Raw genomic sequence first — 15,254 nt, 5'->3', positions numbered from 1 at the left:
TCTGAGTGGAAATATTTTCAATTTTACACCATTCAATATAATATTGGCTGTGGGTTTGCTGTAAATGGCCTCTATCAGTTTAAGAAATGTCCCTTCTATGCCTATTTTCTGAAGTGTTCTGATCATGAAAGGATGCTGGATATTATCAAAGGCTTTTTCTGTGTCAATTGAGAGAATTATATGGTCTTTATTTTTTCCTTTATTGATGTGATGTATTATGGCTTGTCGAAGATCAAATGATGATAAGTAGCTGGGTTTGAGTATGTTGAACCAACCCTGTAACCCTGGAATAAAACCAACTTGATCGTGGTGTATAATTTTTTTGATGTGTTGTTGAATTCTGTTTGCTAAGATCTTATTGAATATTTTTGCATCAATATTCATTAATGATATTGGCCTATAATTTTCTTTCTTTGTTGGATTCTTTCCTGGTTTGGGTATCAAGGTGATATTGCTTCATGGAATGTGTTGAGACGTATTCCTTCTTTTTCTATGCTTTGGGAAAGGTTGTATAATATGGGTACTAGTTCCTCTTCAAAGGTTTGATAGAATTTGGATGTGAAGCCATCTGGTTGCAGACTTTCCTTTTTGGGGAGATTTCATATTGTTGATGCTATTTCAGTGATTGATGTAGATCTATTCAAGGTTTCTAATTCTTTCTGGTTGCGTCTAGGAAGGTGGCATGCTTCCAGGTATTGGTCCATTTCCTTCAGATTTTCATATTTCTGGGAATAAAGATTTTTATAGTAATCATTGAGGAGTTTTTGAATTTCTGAAGTGTCTTTTGTTATTTCTCCTTTATCATTTCTGATAGACAATATTAGAGATTTTACTTTTCTATTTCTGGTTAGGTTGGCCAAAGGTTTATCAATTTTGTTAATCTTTTCAAAAAACCAACTTTTTGTTAAGTTGATCTTCTGAATGATTCTTTTGTTTTCAATTTCATTTAATTCTGCCCTAATTTTGGTTATTTCTTTTCTTCTGCTGGGTTTGGGGTTGGAATGTTCTTCCTTTTCCAGTTGCTTGAGATGACCCATTAAGTTATTGGCTTCCTCTCTTTCTGTTTTCTTGATGAAGGCTTCCAACACTATAAATTTCCCTCTTAGGACTGCCTTTGCAGTATCCCACAGGTTTTGGTAATTTATGTCTTTATTATCATTTTATTCCAAAAATTTGGTGATTTTCTTCTTAATCTCATCTTTGACCCAGCCTAAGATTATTTAGTTTCCATGACTTTGTTTGAGTATGAAGATTCCTGTTGCTGTTGAGTTCAACTTTTATTCCATGGTGGTCTGAGAAGATACAAGGAATAATTCCTGTATTTTTAAATTTGCTGAGGTTAGACTTGTGTCCTAGGGTATGATCTATTTTGGAGGATGAGCTGTGGGCTGATGAGAAGAATGTATATTCAGTTTTATTAGGGTGAAATGTTTTATAGAGGTCTGTAAAGTCCATTTGTTCTAGGGTCAGGTTTAAGTGTAATATTTCTTTGTTTAGTTTCTTCTTGGAGGATCTATCCAAAACTGTCAAAGGGGTATTAAAATCTCCAACTATTATAGTGCAGGAAGATATCAAGTTGTTCATATCCATTAGGGTCTGCTTTATGAATTGAGGAGCATTCTGGTAGGGTGCATAAATGTTAATTATCGAAATCTCTTCATGTTGGGTGTTTCCCTTGACGTATATGTAGTCACCTTCCTTATCTTTCTTTATCTTTGTTGGTTTAAAGCCAATTATATCTGCTACTAAAATTGCAACCCCCTTTTCACTTGCCTGTATTATACAAGTCTATCCCTTCACCCTGAGTCGATTTTTATCCTTTAAGGTAAGGTGAGATTCTTATATATAGCAGATATCTGTTCTGAGTTTATGTATCTAGTCAGCCAGCCTGTGCCTCTTTAGAGGACAATTTAAACCATTCACATTAATTGAGAGAACTGATAAGCCTGGTTGTGTTTTAGGTGTCATGATTTTTGGATGTCCAGTGGACAATTTTTCTTTTTTGCAGTTTTGGCCCTGGGAGGGCTTGAACTCGCCACCCCCTGTATATGGGGCTAACGCCCTACTCCTTGAGCCACAGGTGCCGCCCTCCAGTGAACATTTTTAATCCTTTCAGCACTGTGGAAGTTGGGTTTTGTCCAAAAATTTCTGGGTGAGTTTACTTTGGAGGTAGAGCATTGCATTGGTCATTATGGAGAATGGGTCTGAGAATGTCCTGGAGAGCTGGTTTAGTTATGGCAAATGTCTTCAACATGTCTATGTCATTAAAGTATTTGATTTCTCCATCACAAAGGAAACTCAATTTAGCTGGATACAGGATCCTGGGCTGGAAGTTGTTTTGTTTTAGGAGATTAAAGGTTGATGACCATCTTCTTCTGGCTTAAAACATTTTGGCTGAGAGATCTGCAGTCATTCTGATACTTCTCCCTTTGTAGGTGATGCTTTTCTTATGTCTGGCTGCTTGCAGAATTTTCTCCTTCATCTTAACTTTGGCAAAGTTAATCACAATGTGCCCAGGAGATGCTTTATTTGGATTGAGTCTTGCTGGGGTTCTGAAACTGTCTGCTATCTGAAGTTCTATATCTCTTGCAATGCTTGGGAAATTCTCCAAAATCTCTTGGAGTAGAGCATCTGTGCCTTTAGGACCATCCTCTTCTCCTTTGGGAATTCCTGTAAGACAAATGTTTGATCTTTTGGAGTGATCCCACAACTCTCTCAGGGAATGATCTGTTTTTGCTCTCCATTTGTCTGCCTCTTAGAGTGTTTGGGAACATTCAAAAGCTTTGTCTTCAGTTTCAGAGATCTTTTCTTCCACCTGGTCAACTCTGAGGGATTCTACTGTATTTTCAAGCTCCTCAACTAACTTTTTCGTTTCCTTGAGCTCTACTATCTCTTTTCTCATTATGTCCATGTCTTTGGTGACTTGGGCTTTGAATTTATTAATTTCTTGAGACAACTTTAGACTTCCTCTTTGGAATTCAATTTCTATCTTTTCTTCCATTCTATTTATCTTATTTTCAATCCATATTCTGAATTCAATTTCTGACATTGCTGTCATTTGTCTATGCATGGTATCTTCAGTTGTATCTCCTTTGTCATTTCTTGTGGAGGTTGATCTACTCTGGTTATTCATGTTGCCAGAGTTCTTCTGTTGGGTCCACACCATGTTTATTTTCCACCATTTGGTTATTAAAACTGGTAGGGTGAGATTGAATTGGGGTTCCCAGGTTGTAGAGATAGCCCCTTACCAAAGCGCTAGGCTTTGTAATTGTGTCTTATCTCCTACAACCTTACAAAGGCCCCTTTCAGAGTTTTGGCCGAGACTCTGAGGACCTACTTTGTGAGACAGCACAAGCTAGCTCTGTTTTGATATCAGCCAACCTCTAACCTATCCTAAGAAACCACAGTATTAGGTTTAAATCTCAACTATGAAGAGATACACACAGCTGTAGCGCCCAGCCCCCACTCTTCAGTCTTTTCTGCTACAGAACTTCGAAGGAGAACCTCAGAATGTCCCTGAGTGGATAGCCTCAGACATGGGTTCCAATTAAATTGTCTCAGGCAGTGCAAACCCTACTCAACAGAGAGGGATTCAAGAGTCTCCAACACTATTAGAGCCAGGGATCCACACTCCCACCTGCCAGACTCAGTCCACACTGTTGTCCACTTCTCGGCTCACAGGCCCAGTTGGAGCTAGGGGCCACACCCCCGCCCACGGGTCTCAGTTCCCACCCAGCTAGCTTCTGCTTGCCAGACCAGATGGAGTCATGGGACCACACCCCAACCTGTCAATCTCAATCCACTACCTGGCAAGCCTCTGTTCGCAGGCTCTGTTGGAGTCAGGACACTGGGCCCCACCATGTGCATTCAATTTTAAATGCATAGGTCAGGTATGAATACATCACTTTGCACTTCTTTTTCTTCTTTTTTTTTTTTTTTTCTTAAAACAGTCTCTCACTTTGTCACCCTCGATAGAATGCAGTGGCATCACAGCTCACAGCAACCTCAAACTCCCTGGCTTAAGTGATTCTCTTGCCTCAGCTTTCCGAGTAGCTGGGACTACAGGCACTCACCACAATGACATTTGGCAGCCCTGGGCTGGGTTCAAACTCACCAGCTTTGGTGTATGTGACTGGCGCCCTAGCCACTGATCTACAAGTGCTGAGCCCACTTTGCACTTTTTGAAGGACAGAGAAAACAGGTTATGGCCCTGAATGGGGAATAAAAAGGTGTATTTCCCCTCCCTTTCAGATTGCTCCCAGGCTACTATGAGTCTACATTTCAGTTGTCCCATTTAAATTAAAAAGTAATTAAGTCACACAAGCAAAAGTTGCCTTCAAGTGATTCTAAGACCCTTAGGATTATCCCATTTGACCTTAGAGAAAAAGGAGACTGGCTTCCCTCTTTCTTGCTTCTTCCTTCTTTTCTGTCATAGGATATTGGGCTCCACATGTTGTTGAAATTGTGAAAAATGTTGACCCCACATGAAGTTCAAGCTTGATAAATGTAGGTGTATATGAGGCCTCCCAGGGATCTGTATGTAAAGTAAATTGACTCCCCATGAGGGGAATTGGGATCTGCCCTACTATAATGGGAGGGGTTGCCTGGGGGCCCTTACTTGTCCTTAACCAAAAGCAATTTCCTGTCCTCTCCTGCATGCAGCCACCCTGACCTGCTATGGCAGCAGCATCTATGCAGTAGCTAGAGCGCTAAGTGCTCTTTTGCCCCCTGAGCAGCAAGATGGGCTGCACTGGTCAGCTCTCCCTGGAAAAAACAGGAATAAATCAAACACCAGCTCCTACTTAAGATCTGATGAAATTCTCTATTTCCGCTCCAAATTGAATTCCTCCCGCAGGATCGGAGCAGCTCCTGGGAGTAATAAGGCTCTCCTTCCTCCTCTGCAAGGAGTATGTTTTAAATTAACGAACACAGCATTCTAATCTGGGTGGGTAGGTAGCGTTCAGGAACAGTCCTGGGAAACTGTTTTAAGACCAGACATGATATTTTTAATCTCCAGGGGCAAAGCTGCAGACGTACAGTACGCATGGCCTCTGCAGTGGAGGAAGCCCCACCGATGGTCTCCTGGGAGACACTGACAACGGGTGGCCTGCTGTGGCTCTGCACCACCTCCTGCCTGCCCGTGTCCTTCTCCTCCACCACTTGGAAAAGAGAATTTGTGGTGGAGAATACTAGCAAGAGGGCTTGTGCTTTTTGAGATTTAAAGTATCACTTTCCTGCCCATCTCTTATTAGAGAAAATGATAAAGTGCGATTTAAAAAAAGAAAGAATGTTTTTAGGATGAAGATGACATTGAAGTGATTATGTCCCTTCCCCTATAACGATGATGAATCGACAGTCTGGCTTTTGTAGAGACCATTGACACAGACCCTTTCAGGGGGTGAAAAAAAAATGTTCCCCAGTGAGCCTTGTCAGAGTAAAGACTGATCACGGGCTAGCTGATTGGAGCTGAGAATAAGATTGTGAGAAGGCAGAAGGGGATGGGGGATGAGCTTAGGAATCAAGGTTAAGGTCGCAGTAGAAAATTCTAAAAGTTCATTCTGTTTTTGAAGGTGTACATGAGATAGATTATCTGTAGGTAAAGACATATTTAATACTGCTCCTTGAAGTGAGCTTAAGAGCCAAAATCGACTTTTCTCCACTCACTGTTGAAGAAAGCAGTTGACAAAAAAAAAGAGAAGAGGTAAAGTCTACTTAACATGAGAAATTCTGACATTTAGGGTCAAAAGAGAAAAGGACATTCTCCTTGAAAGAATATTCTCCTAGTCTTTTTATGTCAAATTTTGTTAACAGCCCTTGAGAAAGGTTGTTAAAACCTCACTCCATGTTTTTAATTTATTAAGTAGTTTTAAAAAAGAAACCATCTCCCTCATAGGGAAATAGCCCCGGAGCATCCTATCCAATAAGTAAAACTCTACTTTAGAGGGCAGAACAGGCCACTGGAGGATTTAGAGTCAGGTTCCCAACCAGAAAATTGCTTTTCAGGGAGAAGGTCATGTTTTCCACTGATAATAGGGTAATTTATATCAAGTTAAACGCCCTTCCTTCCGATTGGGGGGGGGGGTGTTTAAGCTTGAGTCTCCCTCAGAGGACAGTAGGAAATATATTTATCCCTGGCTGAGGGATAAGGACTGAGGATGGGAAATGGGAATTTGGGTTGAATTCCAGCCACGTCAGGGTCTGTCCTGAGCCTGACCAAGATGCGCTGCGGCTGGGGTGGTGTCTCCAGACTGCTGAAGGGCGGGGAAGGAAGTCTGGTGGCGACAACAAGGACTGTTCAAGGGGAAAAAATGAAAGGGCAGGAACATGAAATGCCACCCCCTACACGGCTGCTTTTGTGCATTCCTTCAGGCCCTCACAGACTTTTCTATTTGCATAAATGAGCCTTGGCTAGGCTTCCTCCCAGGACAAAACAGCGCGCAGTAGTGCAGGCCTTTCCCCCCATGAACAGTCTTGCTGCGATTTCACAGTCATCGGTTTGTGGCAACTTCCTGGCTCGAGCAGACAGTCAGCCATGCAGTCTCTGTAGGGACGCGCACGCGTCTGTCGCTTTGGCTGGGGGACCCTTCCCATGCAGGCTTGCCTTTGAGACTGTTTATAAGGCCTGAAGTTAACTTCTGTTTTGTTTTAGCCAAAAGGGTGAACTGCTGCCAGCAGTATGTCTGGAATGTTATTTACTCGGTACATTTCTGTGGCTTTTCTTTGTAGCACTGCACATGCCAGAGCCAGAGGTCACTTACTTGAAAATGCCAGGTTCTACAGTTTGTCTTCACAACGGGGTGACTCTCCTGTTTAGCTCCTGTGCCTCGCAGATCTTCCTTCCTTCCTTTCTTCCCTGTTTTTATTATTATTAATTATTTTGTTAGTGTTCGGAACTAGTTCAGGGCCTGTCACATTGTATCCCTTTGTTCTAAATGCCCTGGACTCCACTTTTACTTTTGGGGTGTTTCTGGTGGAGTCTTCAGAGTACGTGGCAGATGCCTTTTCGTTTGCGTGCCTGCCCTGTTATTATTTCACATGAAAGCTGTCTATTTTGGCAGACATGACTCCCTCGATTGCAGTTGAGCTCTCTGAGCTGAATGGATAATGTTGTGCAAGGGAAATATAGGTGTGGTTTTCGCTAATGGTAGCTGTGGGGGCGGAAGAAAAATCTGCAAGCAGTCTTGGCTTGTGCAGAGCCAACATGATGGCAAACAAATGGCTTTTGAAAAGGGAACCGGTGTGTACAGTTTCTTAATTTGGAAGGTTTCACAACTGTTTTTGTTCAATTGATGGAGGGAAGAGAGATTTTTAAAGAGCAAATCCTTCATTAGAAAGACTGTAAACAAGTCCTGGAAGAAACGATCAATGCCGAAGGTGGAGTTACTCTCCTGGCCGCTTCTTTCTTCAGCTCCCTTCCTCCCATTTCATCCCGTTTACCCAGTTGTGGTATTTTGGGTTTTAAAAACAAGGTATGGAAAATAAGATTAGATAAATCTCCCTGTCTGGTGCCAGGCCTCGGGCCATTTGCACACCTGGGTGGTTAACTCCCTACCTTCTCTCTCTCTCTCTCTCTCTCTCGATAAATTTGTTGTCGTGTGAATCCATAAGCGCCTATAGATATTGCTAAAAATCTTTGCCTTACACAGACCAGCCTTTAGCTGAGTCTCTTGAAAACCTCACCCATCCACAGCACCTGTTACTTTGTTAACTCCGTAACCAGCCCTGGTGTGAAATGGAAAATTTTGGTCCCATTCTTCTTGGCTTTTTCTGTCCTTCTGCATGACTTCTCAATTTGTTTATAAGCCTCTTGGATTTTTGGCTGAAGGGTCTTCTTTGATCACTCTCCTGAGAGCCTGGGCTTCACATTCTCACACCTGCTCTTCTTTTACAGTCCAGATTTCAGAGTAAGTGCTTCCATTGCCTTGTAATTTTTTTCAGTGTAAAACTTTGGTGCAGGTTACTTATTACAGGTAATAGCCGTTTGATGACGGAGACAACTGCTTGGCAGAAACAGCACCCTGAACTCCTGCCAGAAATGTAAACTGCCACTTTATTTATGTCTAAAAGCATCTAAGCCGCAAGCCTATCAGTCATGATCTAGCATGCACATGATAATCACAGGCTTGCCAGGCTGAGAAAGCTGCCCCATGGGGTGGCCACGGGGACAGGCTCTAACAAGACTCCATGTGTTTTCTCTCCCATTACCCACAGCCCACACATCATCTTCCTCTCTCAGAGCACCTTGACAGGAACGAGCCATCTCTGTGGGACCCGTCTCTGCCATGAAATTGCCCATGCCTGGTTTGGCCTTGCCATTGGGGCCCGTGACTGGACGGAGGAGTGGCTGAGTGAAGGGTTTGCCACTCACTTGGAAGATGTATTCTGGGCTGAAGCACAGCAGGTGGGCTTAAAGTGACACTAAGCATTTCAATATGTGGAAGCCAAATCCTGTGCATAGTCATTCATTCATTCATTCATTCATTCAACAGCAAGGTACTGAGTGCCTACTAGTGCATCAGGCACTGTTCCTGCTGGGGAGATAGTTGTGTAAACAAGAGATGAAAGCCTCTGCTCCCAGTGGGGTTCACAATCTAGAGACAGGAGAGAAAGTAGACAAATGGACAAGGAAATCAGTATTTAAATCAGTAGTCATACTCTCCGATGTCTGTTCACAAATAATAAATGACAAGTGAAGCAGTTGGTGTTACAGATTAGGGAATGGTGAGGACTATGGCAAACTGGCAACTACCTTTGGACTCTGAACAACTGTCATATTGAAGGGAGGTGGGCTCAATACAGCTGGGCTTATAGTTTTCTAAAGGAATCCATAAGTCTCGATTTTTATGTGAAGTTTCCTAATTTAAAAATTATTATTTAAACCAGGCATCCTCAAACTACGGCCCATCTAGGACATTTATCCGGCCCGCTGGATGTTTTTGCTGCCACTGCCTATCTTGCTTAGCAGCCAACTTGTCCCAGGGCCCACAGTCTGGTCCTCCAATGGTCTGAGGGACAGTGAACTGGCCCCCTGTTTAAAAAGTTTGAGGACCCCTGAAGAAGCCAGACCTGGTCAACACACTCCCAGTTTGCAAACCCTGCTTTGAAGAATTGGGCACCAGTTCTAATGAGGATAGTGAACAACTAAGATGCTTCCTGTTTACTTGCAAGTTCTAATATTTAGGTCACTTCTTTTCCCTCCCATCCCCGCCCCTTACACACTGAACTATTTGGCATTTTCCAAAATTCCCAAGTGTGTACACACCTGTATGATTTTGTTCAAATTCCTCTGTCTGTTGAAATCCTATTTATTTTTCACTAACCAGCTGAGTCACCATCTCTGGGTAGCCCAGAGAGTTCACTCCGCTCACAATTCCATGCTACTCTCCTATAAACTCTGAACCCCCACAATATTTGATGCTTACCTCTATTTTTCCTCTCTTTTTTTTCCTTTTTCCCTCTACCGTGTGATTTTCTTATTCTCACAATTACACTGTTGCCTCTTTAGAGTGGAGCCAGGTCTTACTCATCCTGCTGTCCACTTCACACCTTGACTGTGAAGCTGGCAGTGTCCTTGTCTCCGGCTGCACAAAGTCCTGTGAAGAGAGACCTCAAGTAGATACAGAGAAAAGACTGGGCTCTGAGTCAGACCAACTTTGAATCCCAGCTCTGCTGTTCACCTGCTTTGTGAAGATGTAGATTGCATATAAGAACCCTTCGCTTTGCAGGTGAATGAGACAACTCATGAATGAGCTTAGCACAGAGCCTGGCACATGGAGGGTGTGCAAGAAGTAACTGTTTACTTCCTTTCCATATTCCCCTCCACCTGGTACATAGTAGGCAGTCAGCTAGGGTTTACTATAAATGTGCCTAATAATCTCTTCTGCGGGTACTTCCCTTCTGATGCGATGAGATTTGTGCTATATTGGCCCATTGCTAGTGGGTTTCGGGTATCTGATGATGATATCTTTTATCTCCTGCATCCCCAAGAGTGTTCCTCCCTCACCCTTCCCCCTGCCAATACTTCTGCCTTAAATATGTCCATATCCCCTGTCAAAAACCAGGTGCATTTCATAGCCACATATGTTTCCTGTCCATTCTGTGCTAGATCTGTAGGGAAAAAAAAGGATGAGTAAGACACAGCCCTCTGTGATCATGACGATAAGAAAAAGCACTCAGTGGAAGGAAGAAGAAAATAAGCTAGAAAAGAGAGGTAAATACCAAATACTGTGGGAGTTCACATGTGGGAAAGGCAAGGTCTGAGTGGATCCAGAAAGTTTTTGTGGAGGCAGTGACTTCTGCTGGGGCCCGGGAGGGAAAGCAGGAGTCAAGCGGTCAGCCCATCTCGTCATCCTTTAAGCTGCATACAGGACTTTTCATGATGTGGAAATATGAATATTCCTGAAGCAAAGTGGCTGTTTTAGATTCCAGCCCAAAGTTTGGAAACCTTTGCAGAGCACGTTGCCCACTCTGACCTCTTCCTATAAGAGGGAGACTGAGCAGGTGCCGGTCCCTGGTGAACACCGCCTCACGCCTTCCAAGCTGTAGGGGAGGTCTTGAGGGGGGGTTGTGCCACCTCATGGGACACTCCTGGTCAGCAGCAGGCTCCACCCGTGAAGAGGCTGTGAGGACATTTTGGTGGTGGTTGTCACTGGGGTCACTCTGCAGCACTGAGCACTGGAAAGCACAGCAAGGAGGAGTGTGACATCATTGGACAAGGAGGTGGGAACTAGTAGTCCGCTCAGTGGCGTTCCACAGGGATAGGTGAATTGAGTCAGTTGCAAGATTGACTCACATGACTCATCATCAACCTAGATAGAGTCTGAACTCCTTCACAGGCACGTTAGTGTACTCAGACTTCCATAATAAAATACCACACACCGGCTGGTTTCAGCAGCACTTTTTTCTCACAGTTGCGGATGCTAGAAGTTCAAGATCAAGGTGCCAGTAGGGTTGGTTTCTGGTGAGGTCTCACTTCCCTGCCCTCAGACGGCTACAGGCTGCCCTTTCACTGTGCTCTCACACGGTGTCTCCTCTGCTCGTGCTAGGAGGGAGCCCTGCTGTCTCTTCCTTGTCTAATAAGAAAACCAGTTCATATGATTAAGGTCCTGCTCCTATGACCTCATTTAATTACCTCCTTAAAGGCCCTGTCATTAAATAGTGTCACATTGAGGTTAAGTCTTCAACATGCAAATTTTGGAGGGACACAGTTTCGTTTCTGGCAATGGGCACACCATGTCTGTTGACCTTCTGGCCTCTGTCAGCTTCCCAGTATGGCTCTCCCTTCTGGGATGGCAGTCTGTTCCTGGCCAGACCACATCCCTCACCATTCTCTAAGCCCATAATGCTCTTCCCAACCCAATGTGCCTTGCACGTGCCTTCACCCTTCCTGAAATTGTTCCTCCCTGGCTGACTCCTGCTTTCCCTGAGGACCAGCTCAGGCACCACCTCCTCAGGAAAACCCTGGAGATCAAGGGGCATCTAGATTCTTCCCTAATCTCTACCATCACGTGCACCCTGGTGTTAGGGTTCTTACCTATTTCCCTCTCTGCCAGACTGCTTATGACAGGGGCTCTGTCCTCAGGGCCTAGTAGAGACTCAGTAAATATCTGTTGAGTGAATTAGGGACCTCTGATTTCCACCCGCCCCCTCCCCCCCCCCCCCCCACTGTGCGTGTTCTGCTGCCCTCGTTTATGAAGACAGTAGTGAGCACATCTGTCTGACAGCAGCCGATTCCGACTCAGCAGGGCAGAGTGTGGCCGCCTTCCCCCTCCCCCACAGTGAGTCCAGGCAGGACACTTTTTCTGATTATATGCAAACAGAGTCATCTGGGTTGCATTAGCAGGCTCCACTGTAAACAGTCCTTAACAAAATTGAGGGCTGGGGAAAACAGGAGGTAAATGGAGGGGCCTTCCTCACCCTGTGCAGAAAGGCAGAGCAGGAAAGGAGGACTAGATGGAATCAGAGTAGAAATGGCCCTAGGGAAGCCCACTCTCTGCAAGCCAGGTGTGAAGGGGCAGGAGGTTCAAGGACAGGGGACCCCTCCCAAATACCCTGTCTGAGCTCCTGGCTTGGTTCTTTGTTTGAAGAACTAAGAGGCTCCTCCTTCAGGCCTTTGATTTTCTGGTGGGGCACAAGATGAGAGCAGGGGGCAGGCCATGTCATCTCTCATTGAAACAAACCAAGCCGTTCCATGAGAACAACTATGACTGTGTTTTTTGTGTGTTTGTGTGTCTGTGGCCCAAGCAGCTGGCCCCCCGTGAGGCCCAGGAGCAGCAAGAGCTGAGGGCCTGCCTGCGCTGGCGTCGCCTCCAGGACGAGCTGCGGGACTCCCCGGAGGAGATGCAGGTGCTGAGGTAAAGCGCGTCTGTGCTGCTGTTACCTTCCCCTTCTCCCTCCTTCCCTCTTCTTTCCTCCTCTACACATCCAGGCCATCTGATTAAATTTGCTGTGTTTCCTTTTTAAATTAAATTGGGCTGGTTACTCATCCTCCCAGGGATATGATTGTTCTAAGTCTTTCAGGGTGTGGGTTTCAATTTGCCTTCTGACATTTTCCCGGTGACTCTATTTAGGAAAAAACTAGCATGAGGCCATTTCCGGGACCAAATTCTTCACTTGACGTTCAAATAGTCACTTCATGTGGTGTGGCTGTGGACATGGAGAAGGCTGGGATTTGGCAGTCTGGCAGACACTTTTTTAAGTAACCCTTTAAAGCAAAAGGGGGGAAAATCTTTAGGAAAATATCGATTCCTAAGTGTTTAATAGTCACAGATGTGTGTGTCAATGGGGCCTTTTGTTCCTGATGTGGCCTGGCAGGAAGCTGCTGCTGCTCTGGGTGCAAGAGGGGGATTCCACTGCCAGCTCCTGAGTTTATTTGTGGACTGTGGCTTGTGGCACCTGCAGGATTACTTCTTGCCATTTTCCCATGCTTGTCTCTCTCTGCTTTGCCCCTTTCCTTAACTAAACGCTTATATGAAACCTGGTGCCTAGGCCCCAGGAGCACTGAGTTGCTATGGCAACAGAAGCTTTCATCTGGCCCCCTCTTGATTAGAGTCAAGTGTTTGGAATCAGCTGTCAAAGGCGGGAGGGGGCAAGTCATTCAGGAGCCACCTCTTCTCACCCCATCTTAGATGGCCACCCTGCAGGTAGAAGCCTGCCCTGGATGGTTCTGCTGTTGTAGTTTGCTTGTAAATAACCCCCTGCCCATCCTCCTGACTCTTAAGTGTAGCCCACTGTGAGGCAGAAGCCATACTGGAAATGCACCAAGCCGGCCAGACCCCAGGGCAGGAGGCTGCTCTTGTGCAGCACAGTAGAAAGTAGGGCGTGGAGAGTTGCGCCCTACCCACAGCAAAGGTCCCACACTTGCGTGCTACTGCAGCCTCCCAAGCTGACTCATCCATTGTTTGGGAGAGGCACCTCGAGCGGTGGGAAGCGCATGGGCCAGGAGCCAGGAGACCTGCGATCTCACCCCAGCACCACTGTTCCTGCTTCTGTTCCCTGAGCCAGTGTTTACTAGGCCAGGCAGATGGCTGCCCTGTGGCCAAAGAAGTTACAGTCTCTGCACTCAGGGAGCTTCCACTTAATGCAGACAATGTTGCATGTACCACCTGGTCCCAGATGTGAAGTCTAACTGGAGGGCTTCTAAGAAGAAGGTTGCAGAATTGTGGGGAAGAAAGAAATGAGAGTATTTCTCATTTGAGTTGAGTGGATAGTCGGATAGGTAGTGATGCCATTTACTAGATGATAAAGAGGAATAGGCTTTGGAGGGGGAAGAAATGAAGAGTCCAGTTTTGCATCTGTTAAATTTGTGATCCCAAATAAATATTCAATATTAAGAACTCTGGGGTCTTCAAGTCAGGAGCTCATTGGAGAAACTGGAATATTTAGCTTCTAAAACACTTTAAGTTCTGAACACATGGAAATCACTAGGGAGAGAGGAAGTGACAGAAGAGGTTGAGAGGAAGATGAGCCAGCAAGGGGCAAGAAGGTGTGGGTGGCTGATGCTCGATGCTGCTAAGGAGTGTGTAACAGGGAGAGAAGCACCAAAGGGAAGATGCTGGTCACCTTGACCTTCATGCATTTATTGATGGGTGGTGGACAGAAGAGTGAATGGAAGGGCAGGAAGTGGAGCCAGTGGGTAGACTCTGTGAGAGAGGCTGTGCTGAGAGGGAAGCCGAGCCGTGGAGAGAGCAGAGGGAGCTGGAGTCAGAGGTTTGCTTTCTTGTGGGGTCCAGATCCAGGAACATCCTTTTGTTTGAGCTGTACAACCACGCCAGTCCCTTCACCACTCGAAGACTACCAGGCCATCTCCATGCTACACATCTCTAAGTCCTTTGGTGGAGGCTGGGAACATCATAATTACTATTAGTTTTGATGAAATGTGTTTCCGACTTGGAAACAAGTTAGACCACACCCTGGGAAGTCAGTTCACACGTGAGAAGAGCCTTGTCTCTGGGTTCCAGGGAGCTGTGGTCAACCCAGCTTCTGATGTCCAAGATCTTTTTCTTTGTGTGTGGAGTCGGAAAAGAATATAGTATTTTTAGGTCTTTGTGCTACAAAGCTTATTGTGGCGTTTGTTTTTGTCTGAGTATTCAGAAATTGTGTTTGCCTAAATTTAGGCTAACGATGAAATGACTGCATTTGAAAGACTCATTGTGTTATCAATATGGAAAATGTTGTTATCAGATGCACTTACAATGAGGAGGAAATGTTTCTGAGCCTGCCCCAATATAGCTAGGTTTAGTTTACTCCTATCCCCTAAAATTCTCCCTTAAATGGGCATAGAGAGCCTAGGAATTATTGAAAGTGAAAGGAAGGACCAGAGTTGTAAAAATTTGTTCTCAGATTTTGTTTTTAACATGCAAATGAGACCTTAGGAAAGCAATTCCTTAGAAGAACACAGTGATCAGAGCTACTATTTTTTTTTTTTTTTTGGAGATACCCCATGGTCTTAAAACAATGGACAAAGAACAGTTAAAACATCTTGGTTTGTGTCTTGATAATGTCCTCCATGTTGGCAGCCGCAGTGGAAACTTCTCTTCCCAGCAGTTTTCAACATGGTTGACCCTCCCTCCTTCTAAAATCACTTTCTTCTCTCTCTACTGTGTGTCACAGGCCTAGATTTCCCTGTGCTTCACTGCCCTGTCCTTTGACATCTCTCTTGCTGGCAATTTAACACTTAAATGGCTTAAGGCTCAGTAAGGAGTGGGGATGGGGAGATTTAAACCCAGGGATTGAAACTATCCTCTTGTCCTACA

The 15,254-nt window shown here is 44.9% G+C and overlaps 1 protein-coding gene across 3 annotated transcripts in view; it reads left to right on the top strand.

Annotated features, from left to right (window-relative positions):
- The window catches only part of CUNH9orf3 (chromosome unknown C9orf3 homolog), a 384,867-nt gene that overhangs the window by 206,046 nt on the left and 163,567 nt on the right, over nucleotides 1-15,254 (top strand). For all 3 annotated transcript variants that reach the window (XM_012814094.2, XM_023508155.1, XM_023508160.1), the window contains 2 exons: nucleotides 8,212-8,401; nucleotides 12,247-12,353. In XM_012814094.2, coding sequence (XP_012669548.1) covers nucleotides 8,212-8,401; nucleotides 12,247-12,353 — 297 coding nt within the window. The remainder of the gene's footprint in view (nucleotides 1-8,211; nucleotides 8,402-12,246; nucleotides 12,354-15,254) is intronic.

The sequence above is a fragment of the Otolemur garnettii genome, unplaced genomic scaffold (genome assembly GCF_000181295.1).
Source record: "Otolemur garnettii isolate 467f Iridium unplaced genomic scaffold, OtoGar3 scaffold00006, whole genome shotgun sequence".
Classification (NCBI taxonomy): domain Eukaryota; kingdom Metazoa; phylum Chordata; class Mammalia; order Primates; family Galagidae; genus Otolemur; species Otolemur garnettii.
The sequence above is the reverse complement of the archived record's forward strand: the minus strand, read 5'-3'. Positions and strand labels throughout refer to the sequence as shown.